A 21031-nucleotide genomic window follows, 5' to 3' on the forward strand; every position below is an offset into this window, starting at 1 on the left:
CAATTCACCATAGCTAAGATTTGGAAACAGCCTAAGTGCCCATCAATAGATGAGTGGATTAAAAAACTGTGGTACATCTACAGAATCGAATACTACACTGCGGTAAAAAAGAAGTCCTTACCATTTGCAACAGCGTAGATGGAACTGGAGAGCATTATGCTAAGTGAAATGAGCCAGTCAGAGAAAGATAAATATTACATGATCTCACTCATTTGTGGAATATAATGAACAACATAAACTGATGAACAAAAACAGATCCAGAGACAGAGAAGCATCAATCAGACCGTCAAACCTCAGAGGGAAGGTAGGGGAGGGTGGGGATAAGGGAGAGAGATCAACCAAAGGACTTATATGCTAGCATATAAGCATAACCAATGGACACAGACAACAGCCGGGTGAGGGCATGAGTGGGGGGGTTGGGGGGTGATGTGGGGATAAGGACACACATGTAATAATAATAAAAAAATTTTTTTTAAAGTGAGCTGTAGAAGGAATGGGATTAGGAAACAAGTTACGGAGGCAAAAGAAGGGCCCTTTAACTGGTAGGAGAAATGGGCTTAGGAGAAAGAGAATGAGGCAAAGAAAATGCACCTGGGGGAAGAGGGTGGGGAAAGGCACTGGCATGCTGCCTAGAGAGTCGCGTTCCTTTTTTTTTTTTTGGTTCCATACTTGTGTTTTCTTTTCTAATAAAAATAATAATAAAGGTCCTCTCTCCCTTTTAACAGTGGCTGCTAAGTGCTTTCATCTAGGTTGATCAGGCTTCTCCCACCTGCTGTCATTTAGGAAAAGAACTATGACCTTGTTGTCATCTTTACGGTGAACTTGGGGCCCCAAGCTGGATTATTGGCAAAGATATTACAAAAGTTAAGGCACAGGAGAAAAATGTATATGTGACCTAATTTGGAAATAATAACTTTTGGCAAAGTTGGGAAATTAAGCAGGTTTCTTCACCAACTAATAATGAGTAACATCTTCTTTTAACATGTAGATGAGTCTCTGTCAAGCAACAGGTGGTCATCAGCCAAATGTCAACGGTCTCTTGGTTCATGGGATGCCTCTACAGCCAAGAAATCTCTCCCTGATGGACAAACTCCTGTAAGTAGTACAAAATTCTAATAGTCTATAAAGTTTAAGTAGAAGAAAAATCAGTCAATCAACATGTACGTATTGAATAGCTACCAGGCAGACATCTTGGGAATAAAAACATCTAAGGCAATGATGGCAAACCTATGACACGCGTGTAAGAGGTGACACGCGTGTAAGAGGTGACACGGGAACTCATTTTTTTGGTTGATTTTTCTTTGTTAAATGGCGTTTAAATATATAAAATAAATATCAAAAATATAAATCTTTGTTTTACTATGGTTGCAAATATCAAAAAATTTCTCTATGTGACACGGCACCAGAGTTAAGTTAGGGTTTTTCAAAATGCTGAGACGCCGAGCTCAAAAGGTTCGCCATCACTGATCTAAGGGAAATGGTCTCCACCCCCAAAGAGCTGATAATATAACTGGAGAAATAAAACACACACAGGTAGAAAGAGACCTAGCCTTATAGGGCATTTTTATGACTTAGTGCCAAGTGTGAGGTACCCAGAGGAAGTGCTATGGCAACCCCAAAGGAGGAAGGCATTTTGGTGGATAAGTGTACATTTTGAACTCTTCCTTGAAAAATGGAGTTTGGATAAGCAATGAAAAGCAGTAAGGCTATTTTAGGTAGGAGAATTGATGTGGGAAAAGATTTTGAGAAGAAAAAATACAAAATATTTAAAAGGACCGTTTTTGCTATAATAGGATAGGAGATAGGTCAGAACTTTAATGCTTCTGACCAAAGATTGACAATCCTTGAGAATTAAAATAGACCATAGTGTGATTAGTGGGAAAGAAAAAACTATGAAATTAATGAAGGTTGGTACTAAATTATGGGAGGTATTGAATGCCATGTTTCTGATATCCATCCATGATGCATGTTACCTTCTCTTTTATTGCCAAGCAATATGCTATTCTAAGAATAGACAATTTGTTCATCCATTCTTCTGTTAATGAACATTGGGCTGTTTCCACATGGGGACTGGTCTGCATAAAAACACTGTAAATATTCTTGCACAGGTTTTTGTAGACCTATATTCTAATTTCTCTTGGGTGATTATCTGGAAGTGAAACTGCCATACAGTTTTCCAAAGTAATTGTACCATTTTATACTCCTACCAGCAATGTATGAGTTTCAGTTGGGAAGCACATATATTTAAATCAGGAAGTTGAAAGATTTCAAGCAGTAAAACATATATTGGATTGAAATGGTAGGAACTGACGTTAAGGAATCTAATGCAAGAGTTCAAGCATGAGCCACTAATGGTCTGCATTCAAGTTGTAGCAAAGCATGAGAAAAGAATGAAATGTACTAGGGTATATTGTAAGAAATCAAATTCTATAAAAATAGAGGAATCACTTTCCGCTCTGAATTTTCATACTCAAGGGAAGCTTGTTTGGGAAGATGAGTTGGTTTGAGATGTGTTGAAAGAGGTCAGTTTTGGCAGTTGATCTAAAGTCACTTGGCTAGAGGCGATAATCGAATCCAGAAGTATGAAAGTAGGATGTATAAAGAAAATGCCTAAGTGAGTGGTTAGGCAAGCAGGAAGTCCAGAAAGACCTCTTGGTAATGCTCAAGGCTTAGTCCTAATTCCTTGATGTGTACTTTCCCTTCAAAGTTTTCCAAACACTGAGGCACATTTTGCACAAGAGGACACCAATGGGGCCCGAAAGGTTGAGCAGGAATTTGCTGAAAGCCAAAGAGTACATGGCAGAGCTTTACTGTTTCATTTCCCCTTCATTTCATTGTGCAAATACTGTCTTAGGTGCCTTACAATAGAGCCAAACATCCTCTCATCTGCTTAAAAAACAAATACAATAACCCTGAATCTGCAGGGCAGAGTTTAAGCTACTGAACTATTTGGGAAAGGTATTTTATATAACCAAGTACTAACATAAAAATGTCTGTTTCGCCCTAACCGGTTTGGCTCAGTGGATAGAGCGTCAGCCTGCGGACTCAAGGGTCCCAGGTTCGATTCCGGTCAAGGGCATGTACCTTGGTTGCGGGCACATCCCCGTTGGGGAGTGTGCAGGAGGCAGCTGGTCGATGTTTCTCTCATCGATGTTTCTAACTCTCTATCCCTCTCCCTTCCTCTCTGTAAGAAATCAATAAAACATATATTTTTTGAAAATGTCTGTTTCACAGTTGTTTATGCAAATGTGGTCCTACTGCCCTTGGCAGCACAAGGCTCTGGACCTTTTGCCTGCTCTGAGATTTCCAAAGAACCCGAACCTCTACCCATGCAAGCTCCAAAATAGCTCAGCAGTTTAAGCTCTGCAGTGGGAGCCACATTGCTCCCAAGCAGCAATAGTTACCTTTCAACTATCTTTCTGATGCCATTATTGTAGCACAAGGCCATGCCTGACATATGGTGGGAATCTCAGTCCCTGAGGTAAACTTTTGGGAAGCACTTCAGAGAAGGCACCTTTCAGATTAGCCTTCGCTAGTAACTGAAGAAAGTGACTGTGATGGCAGGTGGATAAAGGACTTGATTTTCCAAATCTCCATTCTACTGAATTACATGTACGACTGAAATCATGTCCCTTTTTTTTTAAAAAAAAAAAAGATGTTTGAATTGCTTTTTAGAGAGAGAGGAAGGGAGTGGGAGAGAAACATCGACGTGAGAGTGAAACATTGCTCGGCTGCCTCCTACCGGGGATCCAGTCTGCAACTCGGGCATGTGCTCTGATGGGGAACGGAACCCGCAATCTCTCGGTGCACGGGACAATGCCCAACTGAGCAACACCGGCCAGGGCATCACGTCCTCCCTTTAAGAACACGTTCTTGTGCCTAAGCTACATTACGTAACTTCGGAAAACTAGGTTACTTATTGAACAGTTTTACTTTTGCACTTTTCTCCCTTGAATGTATTTTATAGTCTGTTTTTTACCCTTTGAGTTGTATCTCCTGGTACAGAGTAATCTTGATTTCACTGTGGGTTTCTGATTTGGCCACTAGAGATCTCGATGACAAGCTACTTATGAGGCCTGGGTCCAGTACCATCTTTTCAACCCGAAATTGGTCAAATCGAGCCCTAGAGCTTTGTACATCATCTCTGTCATATACAGTGCAGTCCGCCAGGAGACGCAATCCCCCACCACGCACCCTTCATCCCATCAGCACAAGCCGCTCACAAGCTGGAACTCCAAGACCCACGGAAGAAATCTTCAGAGGATCCCGAGTGTAGGTTTCAAAAACAGAATTTCTGGAAACTAGTACAACTAATCAAGAACTTTACATACAGAATGAATTTAAATGTAATATTGAAATATATGTATAGAAACTATCATTACGTATTCTTATGATGATTGCACACTGGTTTAAATCTATCCACTACAGATTTAAAAATGAGCTTAAATATTAATTAAATACAGATACTGGGTCTGTTGATTTAGCTAGAGATTTCTATTTCTACAAATAAAATGTTGGCTAGAATACTTCGTGACACCAAAGAAATAAAAGATATATAATAATATAGATATATGTATATGTATTATTCAACATTTTCCTTAGTGGGAACATGTTCAGTGAAATTCATCCCAAAATAATAGTTAATTCTTCTTTCATGTTTTTCTGTGTCATTGGGTACTGCTTATTCCATTGACAACTAAAACTGCATAAACCTCAGAGAAGTAGTTGCTTATAGCTTATATTCCAGGAAAATATCCCTTATTAATTCTTAGGAAATAATACTGAACATATTCTCTCCCCTTTTCCCACCCTTCATTCAGTGGACACTCTGAGCCGCATCGTACAAAAAATACGTATGAGCCAATTTCTAAAATAAAATTCTTTAGTTAATTCACAAAACATCTTAGGACAGCTTATTTCTAAGACTATGATAAAAGGTATGAAATAATAAGGCCATAACTCTGTTGAGAATTCAGCTTCTGAATTAAGTACATGTCACTATACTTATCTCCCAACATGTTATTTCTTGATTTTGATTTCTCAATTTCTCATTATAATTTACTCAAATAGACTCACTAAAAGAAATGTCCAAAACCACCAAAAGTCTTTATCAGGACACCAGGGTTACACCTCACCTGACCACTATTTTATTATGTTGCTGAGGCTATATCTATACCGAGATAGCTATAGATTCATTTAGGGATGAGTGGTATTGATGTATAGTTAATCTCTCATCCCTTCTGACAATGCTTTTTTTCAAAGTGGAAAAAAGGTGCTTTGCTTTTTTCTGGGACAAGAAAGTATCATTCAGTTCCAATTACTGTTTTGGGTATGAGTAATATAGCAAACTGTTCCAAATCCTATGGAAGAAAATGCAAGTTTAGGAGCTTTACAGAGGATTATAGTTATTAGTTAAAAGGATAATCAGAAAGTCCAAAACAGTGGAGAAATCCATCAGTTGTGAAATTACAAATCCATTATTGATAGAGAACTGCAACACCAGATAGGAAAAGCTGTTTTGTTCTAGTTTTCTGTGAGAGAAAGATTCAACTTCTGCTCTGTGTCCAGGATAGTTTCAACAAAAATTATGAAATACTATGAAAAAAAACCAAAATCCTTTTATTGAGATCTCATTACTTAAAAACTTAGTTTAAAGCTTTGTGTGCTTCATGTTTCAATTTTATTTTATTCTGATCAGTTTTCTTGTATTGTTCTAACTTTATGCTTTCGTGTCCTGGTGTTCACTGGTGGGATCTGCAGCCCAGTGATGGCCAATTACCTCTCTTCTCCCTCACCAATGCCCCTGAGTCGAAATAATCTGCTGCCACCTATAGGCACAGCTGAAGAGGAACACATGAGCACTGGGGGGACACAAAGGCAAACGGTATGTCTCTTTCCTATTACTTTTCCATGTGCTTCCTCATGGGTAATAAATAATTCGGTAGGATTTGTATTCTGATCTTAATTTATACTGTATTTATCAAAAGTACATAATTAATTCTATTTAATGACAATGGAATTGGAGGTACTTGGCCTGCAGTTACCATACCCAGTAGGGTTGATATAGGACATGCACAATAAATGGTTTTAATTGTTTCTGTAACTTTGCCTCCTCCACAGAAAACCCATGGCGATTCTAATCGAGCTCGAAGTGCGGTGGTGAATGAGCCTAAACGTCAGCAGCCCCAGGAGAGGCTCCTTTTACCTGACTTTTTCTCCAGGCCCAATACAACTCAGTCATTTCTGGTAGTGACATGTTTCCTCTATGGTCTTGGTAGTTGGGGAAAGGAAAAAACTAGTTTGGCAGACTTAAGACATTACATAGAGGCTTCATCAACTCCAAGCTAAAAGTTGAGGTTCTAACAATAAAAAGTGTTGTAAGTACATTTTGCTGAAATTCTAACTGGTCTTTGCAACTCACTTTTTTAACTTATAGAATAAGGTAGAATATAAATTAAACCTGAAATATCACTCTAGGCTAAAATGACAAACTGAAGCTATCCTATTTTTGGCACATTATGAGAAGTCAGGGTTTTTTGGAAAAGACAGTAATGTTGGGAAAAATAAAAGGCAGCTGGAAGAGAGGAAAACCAGATATGAGATGAATTGACTCCATAACAGAAACAACAGGCATAAGTCGACAGGAGCTGAGCAGGGCCGCTGAGGACAGAACACTGTGGACACCACTCACTCATAGGGTCACCAGGAGTCAGTGCCAACTCAGCAGCATGTAACACACACAAACGCCTGATGTATAAATTACAAATTCTAAACAAAATTAAAGTTAGATATTTCTGAGAATAAGCAAAAAAAAAAAAAGAAAAAGTGTTAAACCCCAGTGCATATCAGATCAGCATAAATTCATTCTCTAACGCTGCTCTCATGGAATTATACCAATAGTGGTATCAGATGATGATGTGGACTGGTGGATGGGCTTTTAGTTGAGATGCTAACATTGCCTTACTACTTCGTACATTTCCTAGCCCTTTACCTTTAAGCAAGTAATAGAAAAAACTTGGTTGGGAGACCGGTCATGCACTGACCTTGCCCAGTTGTATGCCAGGAGCTCAGCCCACCTCCTCTGCTTTGTGACAAGAGGGCTTGTTGAGCCAGGAAAGTGCCTGGGGCCACACTTTCAGCCTATACCAGTTTTCAGGATGGTGTTTAGCCCACTTATCCCAACTCACAACTCGGGAACTGTTAAAGCCTAAAACACCATACAATCTTTCCTCCACTAGAATGAGAATAAATGAATGGACGGACACTGTACTAATTTCCTAGGGCTGTCATAACAAATTATGACAAACTGGGTGGCTTAAGACAATAGAAATTTATTTTGTTCCAGAGCCTAAAAGTCAAAAATTAAGGTGTCGGCAGAGCCATGTTCCCTCTGCAGACTCTAGGGAAGAATCTCTTCTGGCTTCTGATGGCTGCCAGCAATCCTTGGTATTTCTTGGCCTGCAGATGCTTCTCCAATTCCTGCTGTCTTCACATAGCCTTCTTCCAAATTTCCCTCTTATAAAGATACCAGTCACTGAATTTAGGCCTGAAATTCAGTATGACCCTAATCCAGTATGACCTCAACTTAACTTGATTATATCTGTATAGATACTATTTCCAAATAAAGTCACATTCATAAGTCCCAGGCAGATATAAACTTGGGGGGAACACTTCACCCCAATAGACCTCAGAAGGCTTGATTTTAGGGTGAGATTCATCTAAAACAGGGGCAAAAGGGAACTCTGAGCATTTCTAATTCTTACTAGATGTGAATCCTAAGAAGTTTGAAAACCTTTATTACATTTGTATTCTCATAATTTGATCCAGATCATTTGTTAAGCAGTGTTTAATGATTATATTCTATAGTTAGAGTCATATCAAATATTTAATTTTGGTTACCTTAGGAGTAAAGCTGAACACCTGAAAAAAATTCAGTTTCATTTTCATATTTTATAATAATAAAAGTAAAAATGTCTTACCATAGCCATTTCTCTCCCAATTTGCTCTCATGAAAAGGGATATGAGCTAGTTGCTCAGTGTAACTGAGAGCACTAGATGAGAGGCCTGGCCAGGCACTGCCAGACCAGCACTGTTCTCACCTAGAATGGGAGTCCACAAGCTCCGTTCATGAGCCATTTGACTTACTACCTGCTTTTGTTTTGTTTTATTAGGTTTTATGAGGGCAGAGCCACCACGCTCATTCGCGTACTGTCTCTGGCTGCTTTCCATTACAAATGCAGAGCTGAGTAGGTCCAACAGCAGCAGTGTGCGCCTCAAAGTCTAGAACATTTACAATCTGGCCCTCTACAAATACGAAGTTTGCGCTGACACCTGATCAAAAACATGGGCTTCACCAGAAAAAAATTCCTGAAATCTTTTGATTTTAGTGCTCTGACATGGAACAGAGGGAGGTTTTTTTTTTATCCCAGAAGTGCCAGCGAGATGGCTGGATAGCTTTTTTCGTTATTTTGCATTTTAATATTTTAGTCAGACCTAATGTTTGAGATTCATATCGAGAGTCCTATTTCAAGTATACAAGTCATCGATACTTCAATGCTACTGAAAGGCTCTGTTCTGTTGTCTTAAGCAGTCAGCAGGCAATAGAAATTGGATTACATTCCCTGGGCAGCCAATTATATTTAGAAACATTAAACCACATGGGTTATTTATCAATGCTAAGATTTTTTAAAGGCATATTAATAAAATTCTAGAACTTGCCATTTTTACAAGTTAACAAATGGCTTTATGGGCTTCTGGCTTGGGATTTTTTTCTTTGGAATATAACAGAATGCACTCAGCCAACCTATCTATAGGATTAGCAGATAATGCCATTTAAATTGTTGTCTGATTTCAAAGTTTTCCCTTGTAAATCTACTAACATATTATACTTTGGGAGACATAGCATTGAAAAAAGTGTCTCCACTTTTTTTTTCAGCCGGACACGCAGTATCGTCATTCATGTGCTGTTGAGTATCCTCATCAGGCCCGACCTGGTAGGGGATATGGAGCGACAGGTGAGGCCATGACTTATTTGACTACTATGCGGCTATGTTAAGACCCTGCCTTTCTTTGTCTTATATATTTTTTCCTATGCTTATTTTCCTTTCCTCCGGGTTTTATTATATTTTGTTTTCCTACATTTTCTAAGTCACCTCAAATTCATTTTGGAAGATGGGGTATAATAAAGAGAAGAGCGCTATAGTTCAGAGCCAAAAAGTTCTGGATTTTGGTTTTCTCATATGCAAATCAACCTGAGACTCACCACTCTGTCAAAGTATATAGAACTTTTTTAAATCTAAAAGTAATTCAGCCAAATAAATCACTTTCCTAACATTTAAACACTGCATTATGTAGGCAAAATTCATATTGCTATAGATTAAATGCTTTGGTCAGTTATCCTGCTAGGCAAGGTAAGACAAAACAAAATCCTAAAATGTCAAGATATGCTTCTGAGTCTGAGTCTTTCCCATTTACTTTTTGGTTTCTAAGTTATATTCTATGCTTCTATTTTTGCATTAAGTGGTGGGAGAAAATTTAAGAATGTCTTAATTCTTCCTAAAATGGTCTTACCACCACCAGGTCATTCTCATTTTGTAGGTGAAAATGTTTTGCTGTGTTTGCTGTTAATAAGATTAATCAGCTCGTATATTAAAAAATAACCTGCCTCCAACGACCTCTATAGTCCAAGTGAATTCTCCTAGTTCAGTTTCTAGTGGCAGTGAGGTAGTCTTTGAATACTTTCAATGGATAATTATTTTTTTTTTAATATATTTTATTGATTTTTCACAGAGAGGAAGGGAGAGAGACAGAGAGCCAGAAACATCGATGAGAGAGAAACATCTATCAGCTGCCTCCTGCACATCTCCCACTGGGGATGTGCCCACAACCCAGGCACATGCCCTTGACCGGAATCGAACCCGGGACCCTTCAGTTCCCAGGCCGACGCTCTATCCACTGAGCCAAACCGATTTCGGCTCAATGGATTATTTTATTGGATCAGTCATCATAGAGAAGCAATCCTGCCTCTGAGCTGTTACTACATTCAGCCATGCTGATGGTCAGATGTAACTAGTGTAACATTTACTTAAGTGAAACACATTTTAGTCTTTTTCAATTAGTGGACTCCTCTCTAAAACTGTTACTGCTTTTTCTTTTTTTTTTCTTCTTTTTTTATTTTATTTTAATTAAATTTTTATTGTTCAGATTACATTTGCTCTTCCCCCCCCCATAACTCCCCTCCTTCCAGTTCCCACCCCACCCTCCGCCCTCACTCCCCACCCACTGTCCTCATCCATAGGTGCACGATTTTTGTCCAGTCTCTTCCCGAATCTCCCATTCCCCTTTCCCCCCCAAGAATAGTCAGTCCATTCCCTTTCTATGTCCCTGATTCATTATATTCACCAGTTCATTCTGTACATCAGATTATTTTTTTTTTAAATATATTTTATTGATTTTTTACAGAGAGGAAGGGAGAGAGATAGAGAGCCAGAAACATCGATGAGAGAGAAACACCGATCAGCTGCCTCCCGCACATCTCCCACTGGGGATGTGCCCGCAACACAGGTACATGCCCTTGACCGGAATCGAACCCGGGACTCCTCAGTCCGCAGGCCGACGCTCCATCCACTGAGCCAAACCGGTTTCGGCTGTACATCAGATTATTTATTCACTTGATTCTTAGATTCACTTGTTGATAGATGCATGTTTGTTGTTCACAATTTGTATCTTTACCTTTTTCTTCTTCCTCTTCTTAAAGGATACCTTTCAGTATTTCGTGTAAAACTGGTTTAGCGGTGATGAACTCCTTTAGCTTTTCCTTATCTGTGAAGCTCTTTATCTGACCTTCAATTCTGAATGATAGCTTTGCTGGATAAAGTAATCTTGGTTGTAGGTTCTTGGTATTCAGCACTTTGAATATTTCTTGCCACTCCCTTCTGGCCTGCAAAGTTTCTGTTGAGAAATCAGCTGACAGTGGTATGGGTATTCCCTTGTAGGTAATTGAGTCTCTTTCTCTTGCTGCTTTTAAGATTCTCTTTGTCTTTTGCTCTTGGCATTTTAATGATGATGTGTCTTGGTGTGGTCCTCTTTGGATTCCTTTTGTTTGGGGTTCTCTGCGCTTCTTGGACCTGTAAGCCCATTTCTTTCACCAGGTGGGGGAAGTTTTCTGCCATTATTTCTTGAAATAGGTTTTCAATATCTTGCTGTCTCTCATCTTCTGGCACTCCAATGACTCTGATATTAGACCGCTTAAAGCTGTCCCAGAGGCTCCTTACACTATCTTCACACTTTCGGATTCTTTTTTCATTTTGCTTTTCCAATTGGGTGTTTTTTGTCGAATCTTTGGTTTGATTATTGTACTCCTCTGGTCTGCTATTGGGTATAATATTCTTTATTTCAGTCCGTGTATGCTTACTTTCTAATTTCTTTATCGTAGCATCGAGGGTCTCATTAGTTTTCGTGAGGCTCTGCTCAAGTTTATTGCAAGCCCTCAAAATTGCAATTTTTAGCTCCATATCCTCCATTTCTGTCATGTGTTTTGTCTCTGCATCTTTTATGCTTTCTTGGTGCACCCCCTTGTGGTCTCTGTGCACAGTCTTGTTCTAGCCAAGCCTTAATTGTTGTAGTTAACACTAGAGGGATTTGACCACCAGGCCGACTGGCTGTGGGAATCAGCTGTGTGGAAAACTTCAGTCCTCTGGGGAGGTGCTAATCTAGCCTTTGCCTGAGGCGATCGGCAAATGGCTCTGCGCAGGGCTTGGGCGGGGCGGGATCAACAGGGCGGGGGGAGGGAGCAGCTATGGCTGCTCTCAGTCCGTCCCCAGGGGCTCTGCCTCTCTGTCCCAGCAACTGCTGCAAACCTCGGAGGGACCGTAGCCAGACAGTCCCACTTCTCCCATTTGAGTCTGGGTGCCTAGAGACTCGCCCGGATCTGTAGCCCAGAGTCTGAGACTCCCTCCTGATTGAAAACGACAACCGCGCCCTCAGCCACCAGCCCGCTTTGCGCGCGCACCACCGCACCACCGTACCTTTAAATTTTCCACACTGCGCCTCCTCTGAGCCTCGTAATGCTGTTGTTTTTCCTTCTAGTTGAAGAGTCTCTCCTCAGCCAGCCTTCCTGTGGTTCTGGTTGATGTCCGTTCCGTCTTTTAGTTGTATTTTTGAAGTGGTTGTTTGCGGCCGCAGTCTCCGGTGTTTACCTATGCCGCCATCTTCGATTCTCCAACTGTTAACTGCTTTTATATCTTAGTATAGATTTTTGTTTTTTCATAAAATATGCAAGGTTTTTATTGCCTTGGTAAATATATACTTTACTACTTGTTCCCAGTCTCCAAATTTAAATCCCAGCTGATTATTGGAGCAACAAAGCCCTTAGGTATGAATTTGAGTTTACCAAATCTAGACTGTCTACTAATGTTACTCTGTGATGTCCTTTGTCTGACAGGTTCTCAATCACATGGGTCTACAAAAACTCAAAACAGAAATGGACCAGTCTCTAGAACCAGGCAGGGACCTTAGAGCAAATGAGAACCTCTTTCAGGCTACAGGGAACATGTGGGAAGACTTCATAAATCAGTGTTCACTCATTGTGTGATGCAGTTTGTTTACAAGAGACAACTTGAAGCTATCTTCATGAAGAGTTATTTTGGTAAAACTGACTGAGAAAACAAAGCATCTGCCAAAGATTATATGGGTACTATTTCTACTCCCAGGTACTGTCTTCTTTCAGCATTAACTATTCCACTAGACAGTAAAGTTTTGTACCCAAAAAGAATTAACTACTCCCAAATCACTGCTCATGTTGTCTGTTAACAATGAACAGTTCAATTATTATAGGATTCTCTGAAAGTACACATACACAGAAAACAGCAAATGATTAATAACATTAAGCTGTCACTGGCATTGGAATACTGCTTATATTAATTTCTGGAGTTGTACTCAGTTTTGAATCATTTTCAGGAGACAGGACTGACAAAAATTTGAGCTACTCATCAAACAGATGTCATTCCTAAAGCTTTCTCTTTGCATGTCCAATCCCATAAGCAGAAAGATATGGAAGGGTTAATTAAAAACAAAAATGTTGAACACTAGTGTAAAGTAGCATATGTAATAAATCGTAATGCATATTACTTTTTTCAGATAGGACAGCTCAACCTCACAATGCCTGCTTAATATCAGGTTACGCTTCTTTCTTAAAGTAATTTAGTGGTCACATTTTTTTTCCAAATTTTAAACTCAACTTGCCAGATTTTCTCCTGTAGCTCTAAAAGTCAATTAAAAAATTTATAGAATCTTTGTTAGTGAGCCAGCAAGATACAATTCCCTAAAATTTCAGACACCTGGCGATTATTCCAGTATCAACATATCCTAAGAGCAGAAGTAGAGAACTTCGGCATTCTTCTCATTTTACCATGGACCTTTTCCTGAGTGTACTCATGAATGCAGCAATGGTTTTAACTATGGCTTAAATTTATTTTTTTTAAATTTCACTGAACTTTAGTTTTGATGATCATACCGTTTTTTTTTAAATCTTGTTAATCTTCAGAGGGATAAATTCAAGTGATCATAAATTGGGGTAATTTTTTTATATCAAAGTGTTCTAATGCTATTATATGAAGAAAGATGCTTCAAACAATCTGCATTAAATTATATTTTAATACAATTAAAGAGTATTTTTTTAACCTTGTTTATAATCACAAACTGAAAGCATGTCATGTGTTTATATCGCTGATAAATCATGATACATAAAGGTACCAGGCTTGTTTCGGGCATATGGCATCAAATATATTAGTCTAAAATCAGAGATTTTAAGTTGAACAGTCCCTTAAAAACTTCCACATATTCTAATGAATACATACAATTTGACTAAATATAAGTGAAAATCTCTGTACTATTTTCACAAATCAATACCACAAGCGCATGAAAACAAACCACTGATGGCTTGCCTTTCAGAGTTAGCGTTAAGTCAGGGGAGTCTCTAAGAAGTCGTTTACCCAAACTCCCTCACCCTTTCATAGATGAGAAAACAAGTTCAGACAAGCTTAGTGACCTACCCAAGGACGTTCAGCAGTAATATCCCAGTGATCATTAAAAATTTAAGTCATTTTTTACTTTAGTTTAATCATGTATTAAGTCATAAAGATGCTTGAAGTAATGTGAACATCTGTTTCTCCTATACTTGAAGCAGAGTACAAAAACCTGTTTGAGTAAAAAAACAAAAACAAAAAGAGAGGATGTATTCAAGAGTTTTAAGACTGAAAGCACTGTCAAGTATTTAGAAGACAATGTCCAGCAAGTGTTCTGAAGACATTCTAGCCAGGTAGCGTACTTGTTCTAATAAACACACATATCGCTCTGAATACTCTGCAGCTCATTCTTGTGGCAAAATGACAGCTGGTAACGGAAGTATGGACAGATCCACATTCTAGGTAAAGTACCTTGTACAAAAGATCCACAGAAGCAAGTGCTGTCAGAATATACCAACCTCCCCCTCTTTCCTCAATGACCATCACCAAATTCCTTCACAGGAGGACTGGACTTCACAGACTGTCAGGGGATTTCTAGGATATAAGATCAGGTTGAGAGACTGGTTTACATTCTCAATCTGAATAGTTTAGGTGGAAGAGAATTTTTCTCAAGGGTTGAATTGACTTTTGTCTTCAGATCTTAACTTTACCTTTCCTACAATGGCACTAATTAACCCCTAACGACCTTTGAAGAGAAAATTCCATTATTTCTTTTCTTTCTTGAGAGCTGTTTTTTTCCCTCCTCCTTTGGAAGGTTTGCAGTACTTTGCTTCCATCTGAGCCAGAAAATTGTCCATTTCCTTTTGCCGATCCTTTTGTCTGTTCTGTTTGAGAGTCAAAACACAAGCTTTCAAAACACAAGACTATTGAAAGAGACAGAAGTACTTAGTGGTGGGAAGGAAGAATGGGGAGTGACTGACTGCTACTGGGTAAAGAGATTCTTTTTAGGGTGATGAAATATTCTGGAATTAGTGCTGATGGTTGTACAACTTGATGAATATATTAAAAACCATTGAGTTGTACACTTCAAAAAGGTGAATATGATATATGAATTAGGTCTTAAAAGAAAAAAAAAAACATTACACATATACTCCAAAATAGCTGTAGGAATCAGAACAAGAACATAAAGAAATGGCAATGGCAGCAAACCTTCACAGACAGCTGCCAAGTTTACCTGAATGAGTGCTTTCAAATTATCTTCGTCATCAAGTCCTAACTCCTTCCTGCTCATTTCTGCTTCTTTAGCCTCTTCCTGGGCCTACAACAGATATTCACATGTGACTTCATGGCATCCTAAAAATATACCCTTTGCCAAAAGCAAATTTATAAGTCCCTTTCAATTTGAGGATTATCTAGAATAAAATTACATTAACACGGCATTCATTAAAAGGCAAAATTGCTGACAGCAAGCGGTATATCCTCTGATTCCAGTAAGCATTTCTGAGTTTTCCCCATTTCAATTTGTTAGGGGTAGCAAGTAGTTTGGTATTAACACGTTAAGCGCCCATCCTGTTTTGTCTTCCGGACAGAAAGTATAGTGTCAGTCACCAGTGACTGACTGGGCGCTTAACATGTTAGTAACCATGTGATGATAGGAAGGAAAACAAAATGCATGGAGAGCTTAACCAAGGATGTCCTCAAAAATATTGCCAGGATAAAGGCACCTCAGAGTCTTCCTCTGGAAACCCAATTTACTACATGTGACTGGTGGTAGCTTTGAAAGCAACCCTAGTTTAAAATTTCCCAAGTAGTCAGAATAAACGCTAACAAATTCAGTTTTAACTTTTCTTTACCTGATTTCAAAGCCACTTTTTTTGACCAAAATTTACTAGGGCATTGATTCCAAAATACCACTACAGTACCTTGGTAAAGGTTAATAAGTTGTTTTTTCCTTCAGGGCAACAGCTAAAACTATTAAGAGGTCCCAACCCCCGTGAATTTTCTAAATAGTAATATACTATTAATAGTGGGAATGATGATACATTAGGACCTTGTTATTCCAATAAAGAGACACAGTTTCCACTATCTACTTTCAGTCTTTATCCAATTTCTTTTGATATTGTACCCCCCTTCCCAAGTTCGTTTGCTGGAATCGCTCTCAAAACTGCCAACCCTTCCTCACAATACTCTAGAGAAGTTTCTCAAGCTAATATCCTACTGCTAGATACTGCTGTGCTAAGTTTCACCTGAGAAAATAATCACCAACTTGAACTGCTTGAGTCTAAATAAAGGTACCCTATGAGTCAAAACGATAGCTCTTGATACACATTCCACTTCTCAACATACTTCAGCTTTCCTTTGTGTCATCTTGTATCTAAAAGCTGCAGACCTACGTTCACCCCGAATCCAGCCACACAAACTAAGGGCAGTGTCTGCTCTTACACTGTATACTCTCCATGGAGTTCCCATTATGAAGGCCAGGTAGAAGCAATGGTTACTTAGGTACCAGTCTGGCTTTTCCCCAGACCAGAGGCACAGATGTTTGCAACTTTGAATCTACTCCGTCCCAGAACCCCAGCTGTCCTTGAGTTCCTTTCCCCTACCACCATCCCTACCTCCACCAACTCTAGTTTCATATGGGTGTAAAGGACGTACAGGTCTCAATCCCTGATTCTCCAAAAAGTGTTCCTCAAAGTAAAGTTGGAATTTAAAAAGTAAACGCAATAGTTTTTTAACATGTATATTCAGGACCCAAATCAAAAATCAACCTGGGCAAGAGCAAAGGAATCTGTATTAAGCAGACACAGTATTTTCTTTTTAAGAGTCTGTTGACCTCTCCCTCACCCCTTAACTGAGAACCACTGTGTAAGCCTAGGTATCTGAACCCCACTACTGAGAAATGCCTCAGCAAAGGTACAAGAATTGGCCCATATGACAAATATTTCAAGATGATATTATTTAAATAATCAGTAGTAAAATCCTCTGAAGCACAACATACCAGGGAAAACAAGTTTCTCCCGATGAACTGATATGCTCATATTATTAGATGAGAACTACATAGCAAGTTAGTCCTTATCCTTATTTCACAGTTTTGTCTATATTTCAATTACTGTCAATATCCTCAAATTCTTTTTGGAAGCAGTCAATATATAAATAATAAATAGCATTCAAAGTCTTACCCTCCTTTTCCTAGCATTCATCTTTTGCTTCGATTCTTTGACAAAGGCCTTATAGGATGGGACTTCTCCAGCGTCAATGGCTTGCTGAATAAGGTTCCTTATCCTGGGTTCGTCCGTGTACTGCACGCACAGCACCGACTCCATGATCTGACCCATGTCCCCTTTGAAGTCCAGATAGGCCTGTTTAATATCAGCCAGCTCTTCTTCAGAACCTTTGTATGTCTTTTCAAAAGCTTGAATGTCTTCTAGAGATATCTAAACAAATAAGAAACATATGCTTTAACTTTATTTTAAAAGGTATTCTAGGAAAGCTAAATTTAGGTGTTGAAATGTTTCTCCCAAAATACAACAGTTGCTTGAGCTGAAACTGGGTGTAAAGGACATACAGGTCTCAATCCCTGATTCTCCAAAAAGCGTTCCAAAAATTTTCTCAGCCGAAGCTTTTCCATTGCTCTCCCTACTCCGACCTTCACAACTACTGAATTATGGACCAGGAAATTTTTTTTTCTTTTTTTTTAAAAAATATATTTTATTGATTTTTTACAGAGAGGAAGGGAGAGAGATAGAGAGTTAGAAACATCGATGAGAGAGAAACATCGATCAGCTGCCTCCTGCACATCCCCCACTGGGGATGTGCCTGCAACCCAGGTACATGCCCTTGACCGGAATCGAACCCGGGACCCTTCAGTCCGCAGGCTGACGCTCTATCCACTGAGCCAAACCGGTTTCGGCAGGACCAGGAAATTTTAAGTGAAGTTTCCAGGGGTGGGAAGGGATCCAGAGAAACACTCAGGACTGACATTTGGATATGTAAAACAAGGCACATCTTGTCAAAACTTAAGCACCCCCCTTTCTACTACAAGCAAGCACTCTACATCAACAGGCAACGCAAGGCCCATCTCAGTAAGAGGGCATGTGTACACGTACATAGAAAAACACCCGGGGCTCACCCAGTGGCTAAATACATTTGTTCTTCAGCAAAGACGCCCAGCACAGTATGCATCTTCTGGGGATGCCTGTGTGTGTGTATATTTCAAGGCCAAATTCCCCTTCCTTCACACACAATTCAATGCCTCAGAGGCATTCAATAAGCATTTGTTGAGTAAATAATAGGAATGAATCGTCGTGAAAGTCTCCAGAGTCTTCTACCTTTTTATTTTTTTATTTTTTATTTTTTAAATATATTTTATTGATTTTTTACAGAGAGGAAGGGAGAGAGATAGAGAGTTAGAAACATCGATGAGAGAGAAACATCGATCAGCTGCCTCCTGCACATCTCCTACTGGGGATGTGCCCGCAACCCAGGCACATGCCCCCGACCGGAATCGAACCCGGGACCTCTCAGTCCGCAGGCCGACGCTCCATCCACTGAGCCAAACCGGTTTCGGCGTTTCTACCTTTTTAAAGAGTAACCTCCAATAGGTCTCCCAGTCCCGATCCTGGCTGAGCACATCCGAGTCCTCGTCCACGGTCCCCTGCTCGTCGTACACGGCCCTCTGCTCCTTGTCACTCAGGACGGAGTAGACTTTCCCGAGGATCTGCGGGGAAAGAGCATTCAAGTCACCCTCGCCCCTTCACTGCTGCCGGCGAGAAACAGTAGAAAACGCCAGGCCGGGCTCCGGGCATTTCCCGGGAGGGGCCGGCCGGCCATTAGACCGCAGCACAGACGCCCGGGGCAGGCGGGGCAGGGGCTCGCGCACCTGGAAGCGGCGGGTGGCACCCTCCTTGTCGTCCTCGCCCACCCGGTCCGGGTGCACCTGCAGGGACACCTTGTGGTAGCCGCGTCGGACCTCGCCGTCCGAGGCCTCGCGCCGCACCCCCAGCACCCGGTAAAGGTCGGCGGTACCGAACACCTGCTCGCACTGCTCCAGCAGCCCCATGGCCGGCAGAGGCGCGGGGCCAGCGGCGGACTCCGCGAAAACAGTGGGTTCCAGCAGCCCCGGCTAGTTCCGAACTGCTGCCTTTTCCCGCGCAAAAAGCCCAGGGCGCCTGCGTCACAAGAGCCGCAAGAAAGGGCGTGGTCACGACACCGCACTTTACGGCTGCTGTAAAATGGGGCGTGGAAAGCCCAGCGTCAACGTGCCCAGGGGCGTAGTAGAGTAGGCGTAAGCGGAAGTAGCGCGCGAGCCGCCACGCCCTCTCCCCAGCGACACCACTCCCCTCACTCTAGACACCTGGCACTTCATCGCAGAATCTTTTCCTTTCTTTCTTTAAAATATATTTTATTGGGCTTTTTTACAGAGAGGAAGGGAGGGGGATAGAGAGTTAGAAACACCGATGAGAGAGAAACATCGATCAGCTGCCTCCTGCACACCCCCCACTGGGGATGTGCCCGCAACCAAGATACATGCCCTTGACCGGAATCGAACCTGGGACCCTTCAGTCCGCAGGCCGACGCTCTATCCACTGAGCCAAACCCGTCAGGGCGAGGAATCTTTTTCAATACGTGAAAGTCCGTATTAGGTTGAACCTATATGCTGTTTTTTAGCAAAAAAAAAAAAAAAACAGCACAGCATCGGCATTTGGCAATTTCACATGGTTCATACACATGTATTTTTTCGAAGAACAGTAATTTTTTCAAAGACGGTACTGACAGTACATAGAGCTCTAAGGCCCAAATAATCGTGTAGCCTACAGAGTAGGTACTTCCCTAAAGGCCTGCAAGAAAAAGTCTAAACAAAAGGCACAAAAGACCTCTTTAAAAAATTCTTTATCTGACAGGACTTACAGAATCATTCCCACTCACCCTCCAGCTCCTGAATCACCTTCCACTTTGGTGGAGATAACATGACCCAAACCCTCATCATAATAAAAATACAAGCTGCTGAAGCAAAGGTGGGTTTTTTTTTGTTTTTTAATGCTTTCTAAAGTGCAGAGATGAGCCCTGACTGGTTTGGCTCAGTGGATAGAGTGTTGGCCTGCCGACTCAAGGGTCCCAGGTTCAATTCCGGTCAAGGGCATGTACCTTGGTTGCGGGCACATACCCAGTGGAGAGTGTGCAGGAGGCAGGTGATCGATGTTTCTCTCTTATCGGTGTTTCTAACTCTCTATCCCTCTCCCTTTCTCTCTGTAAAAAGTCAATAAAATATATTTTAAAAAATAAATAGATACAGAAGCAGAGCTGCCTCAGACTGTCAAACTACAGCGGGAAAGCTGGGGAGGGTTGAGGGGCGGGGGTAAGAGATCAACCGAAGGACTTGTATGCATGCATATAAGCATAACCAATGGACATAAGACACTGGGGGGTAGGGAAGGCCGGGGGATTGTTAAGGGCGGAGGGGAAAAGGAGACATATGTAATACTCTTTGTAATACTTTAAGCAATAAAACAATTTTAAAAACTGCTTAAAAATAACCTACAAAAAAATAAAATAAATTAAGTGCAGAGATGAATTTTGAGTATTTTAGATTTGAAGGTGGTATAAAGATAGGCTGAGGCAGTCATCCAGACATGGTGAGAAATAGGGGCCTGGAGATCCAAAGCAAGGCTAGGGCTAGAGAAAACTGGAAATCAGGGAGCAGATATGCTCCCACAGGAAATATGGGTATAGATCTTAGACAAAGGACAGACAAGGGCACAAAGTGGACACATGAGGTGACAGAAACTCAGTAGCTACTAGTAAAAATAAATACCTTAACCCATTTCACAGTAGTTCCCCTCACTGATCAATACTTTTCAAAATCACATTCTCTTCTGCACTATCGATTAAAGCTTCTCCCACCAAACTCTCCAGGGTATCTTTTAAACTTCCAGAGTTCCTATCATTTTCAAATCATTTCTTTCCCATGTCCAAGATCAAACCCAGGGATAGTCAATTCCTCTCTGTTTGCCCTGCCTTCCACATATCCTCCTCAAAGCAAGTGGAGGCAACCAGTAACAATCCTGGGG

At 40.6% G+C, this 21031-nt stretch overlaps 3 protein-coding genes across 3 annotated transcripts in view; 1 reads left to right on the forward strand and 2 right to left on the reverse strand.

Moving 5' to 3' along the window:
* Positions 1–12044, reverse strand: part of ECD (ecdysoneless cell cycle regulator) — a 77264-nt gene extending 65220 nt beyond the window's left edge. Inside the window, exon 1 of the mRNA XM_070432966.1 lies at positions 12027–12044. The gene's annotated coding sequence lies outside the window, so the exon portion shown is untranslated. The remainder of the gene's footprint in view (positions 1–12026) is intronic.
* Positions 1–13665, forward strand: part of FAM149B1 (family with sequence similarity 149 member B1) — a 46080-nt gene extending 32415 nt beyond the window's left edge. The window contains exons 9-14 of the mRNA XM_070432967.1: positions 989–1095; positions 4048–4272; positions 5761–5884; positions 6121–6246; positions 8936–9014; positions 12443–13665. Coding sequence (XP_070289068.1) covers positions 989–1095; positions 4048–4272; positions 5761–5884; positions 6121–6246; positions 8936–9014; positions 12443–12516 — 735 coding nt within the window. The 3' untranslated portion in view covers positions 12517–13665. The remainder of the gene's footprint in view (positions 1–988; positions 1096–4047; positions 4273–5760; positions 5885–6120; positions 6247–8935; positions 9015–12442) is intronic.
* Positions 13645–19146, reverse strand: DNAJC9 (DnaJ heat shock protein family (Hsp40) member C9). The gene is made up of 5 exons (XM_070432968.1): positions 18844–19146; positions 18541–18681; positions 17144–17398; positions 15199–15282; positions 13645–14848 (listed from the first exon to the last, which is right to left on the reverse strand). Exons 1-5 carry the CDS (start codon positions 19021–19023, stop codon positions 14729–14731), a joined length of 780 nt encoding a protein of 259 aa, XP_070289069.1. The 5' UTR covers positions 19024–19146; the 3' UTR covers positions 13645–14728.
* Positions 19147–21031: the final 1885 nt, after the last annotated feature.

The sequence above is a fragment of the Myotis yumanensis genome, unplaced genomic scaffold (assembly GCF_028538775.1).
Source record: "Myotis yumanensis isolate MYYU_CA2020_CCGP unplaced genomic scaffold, mMyoYum1.0.hap1 SCAF_13, whole genome shotgun sequence".
In the NCBI taxonomy this organism is placed as follows: Eukaryota; Metazoa; Chordata; class Mammalia; order Chiroptera; family Vespertilionidae; genus Myotis; species Myotis yumanensis.

Bases quoted from the DNA above. Each gene is read 5' to 3' on its own strand.
- DNAJC9 (XM_070432968.1), bottom strand. From the start codon at position 19,023: ATGGGGCTGCTGGAGCAGTGCGAGCAGGTGTTCGGTACCGCCGACCTT. The intron at 18,682-18,843 runs GTGCGCGAGCCC...CTTTCCCCGCAG, and splicing joins GTGCCACCCGCCGCTTCCAG to ATCCTCGGGAAAGTCTACTC. The intron at 17,399-18,540 runs GTAGAAACGCCG...TTATTTGTTTAG, and splicing joins GGAGGTTACTCTTTAAAAAG to ATATCTCTAGAAGACATTCA.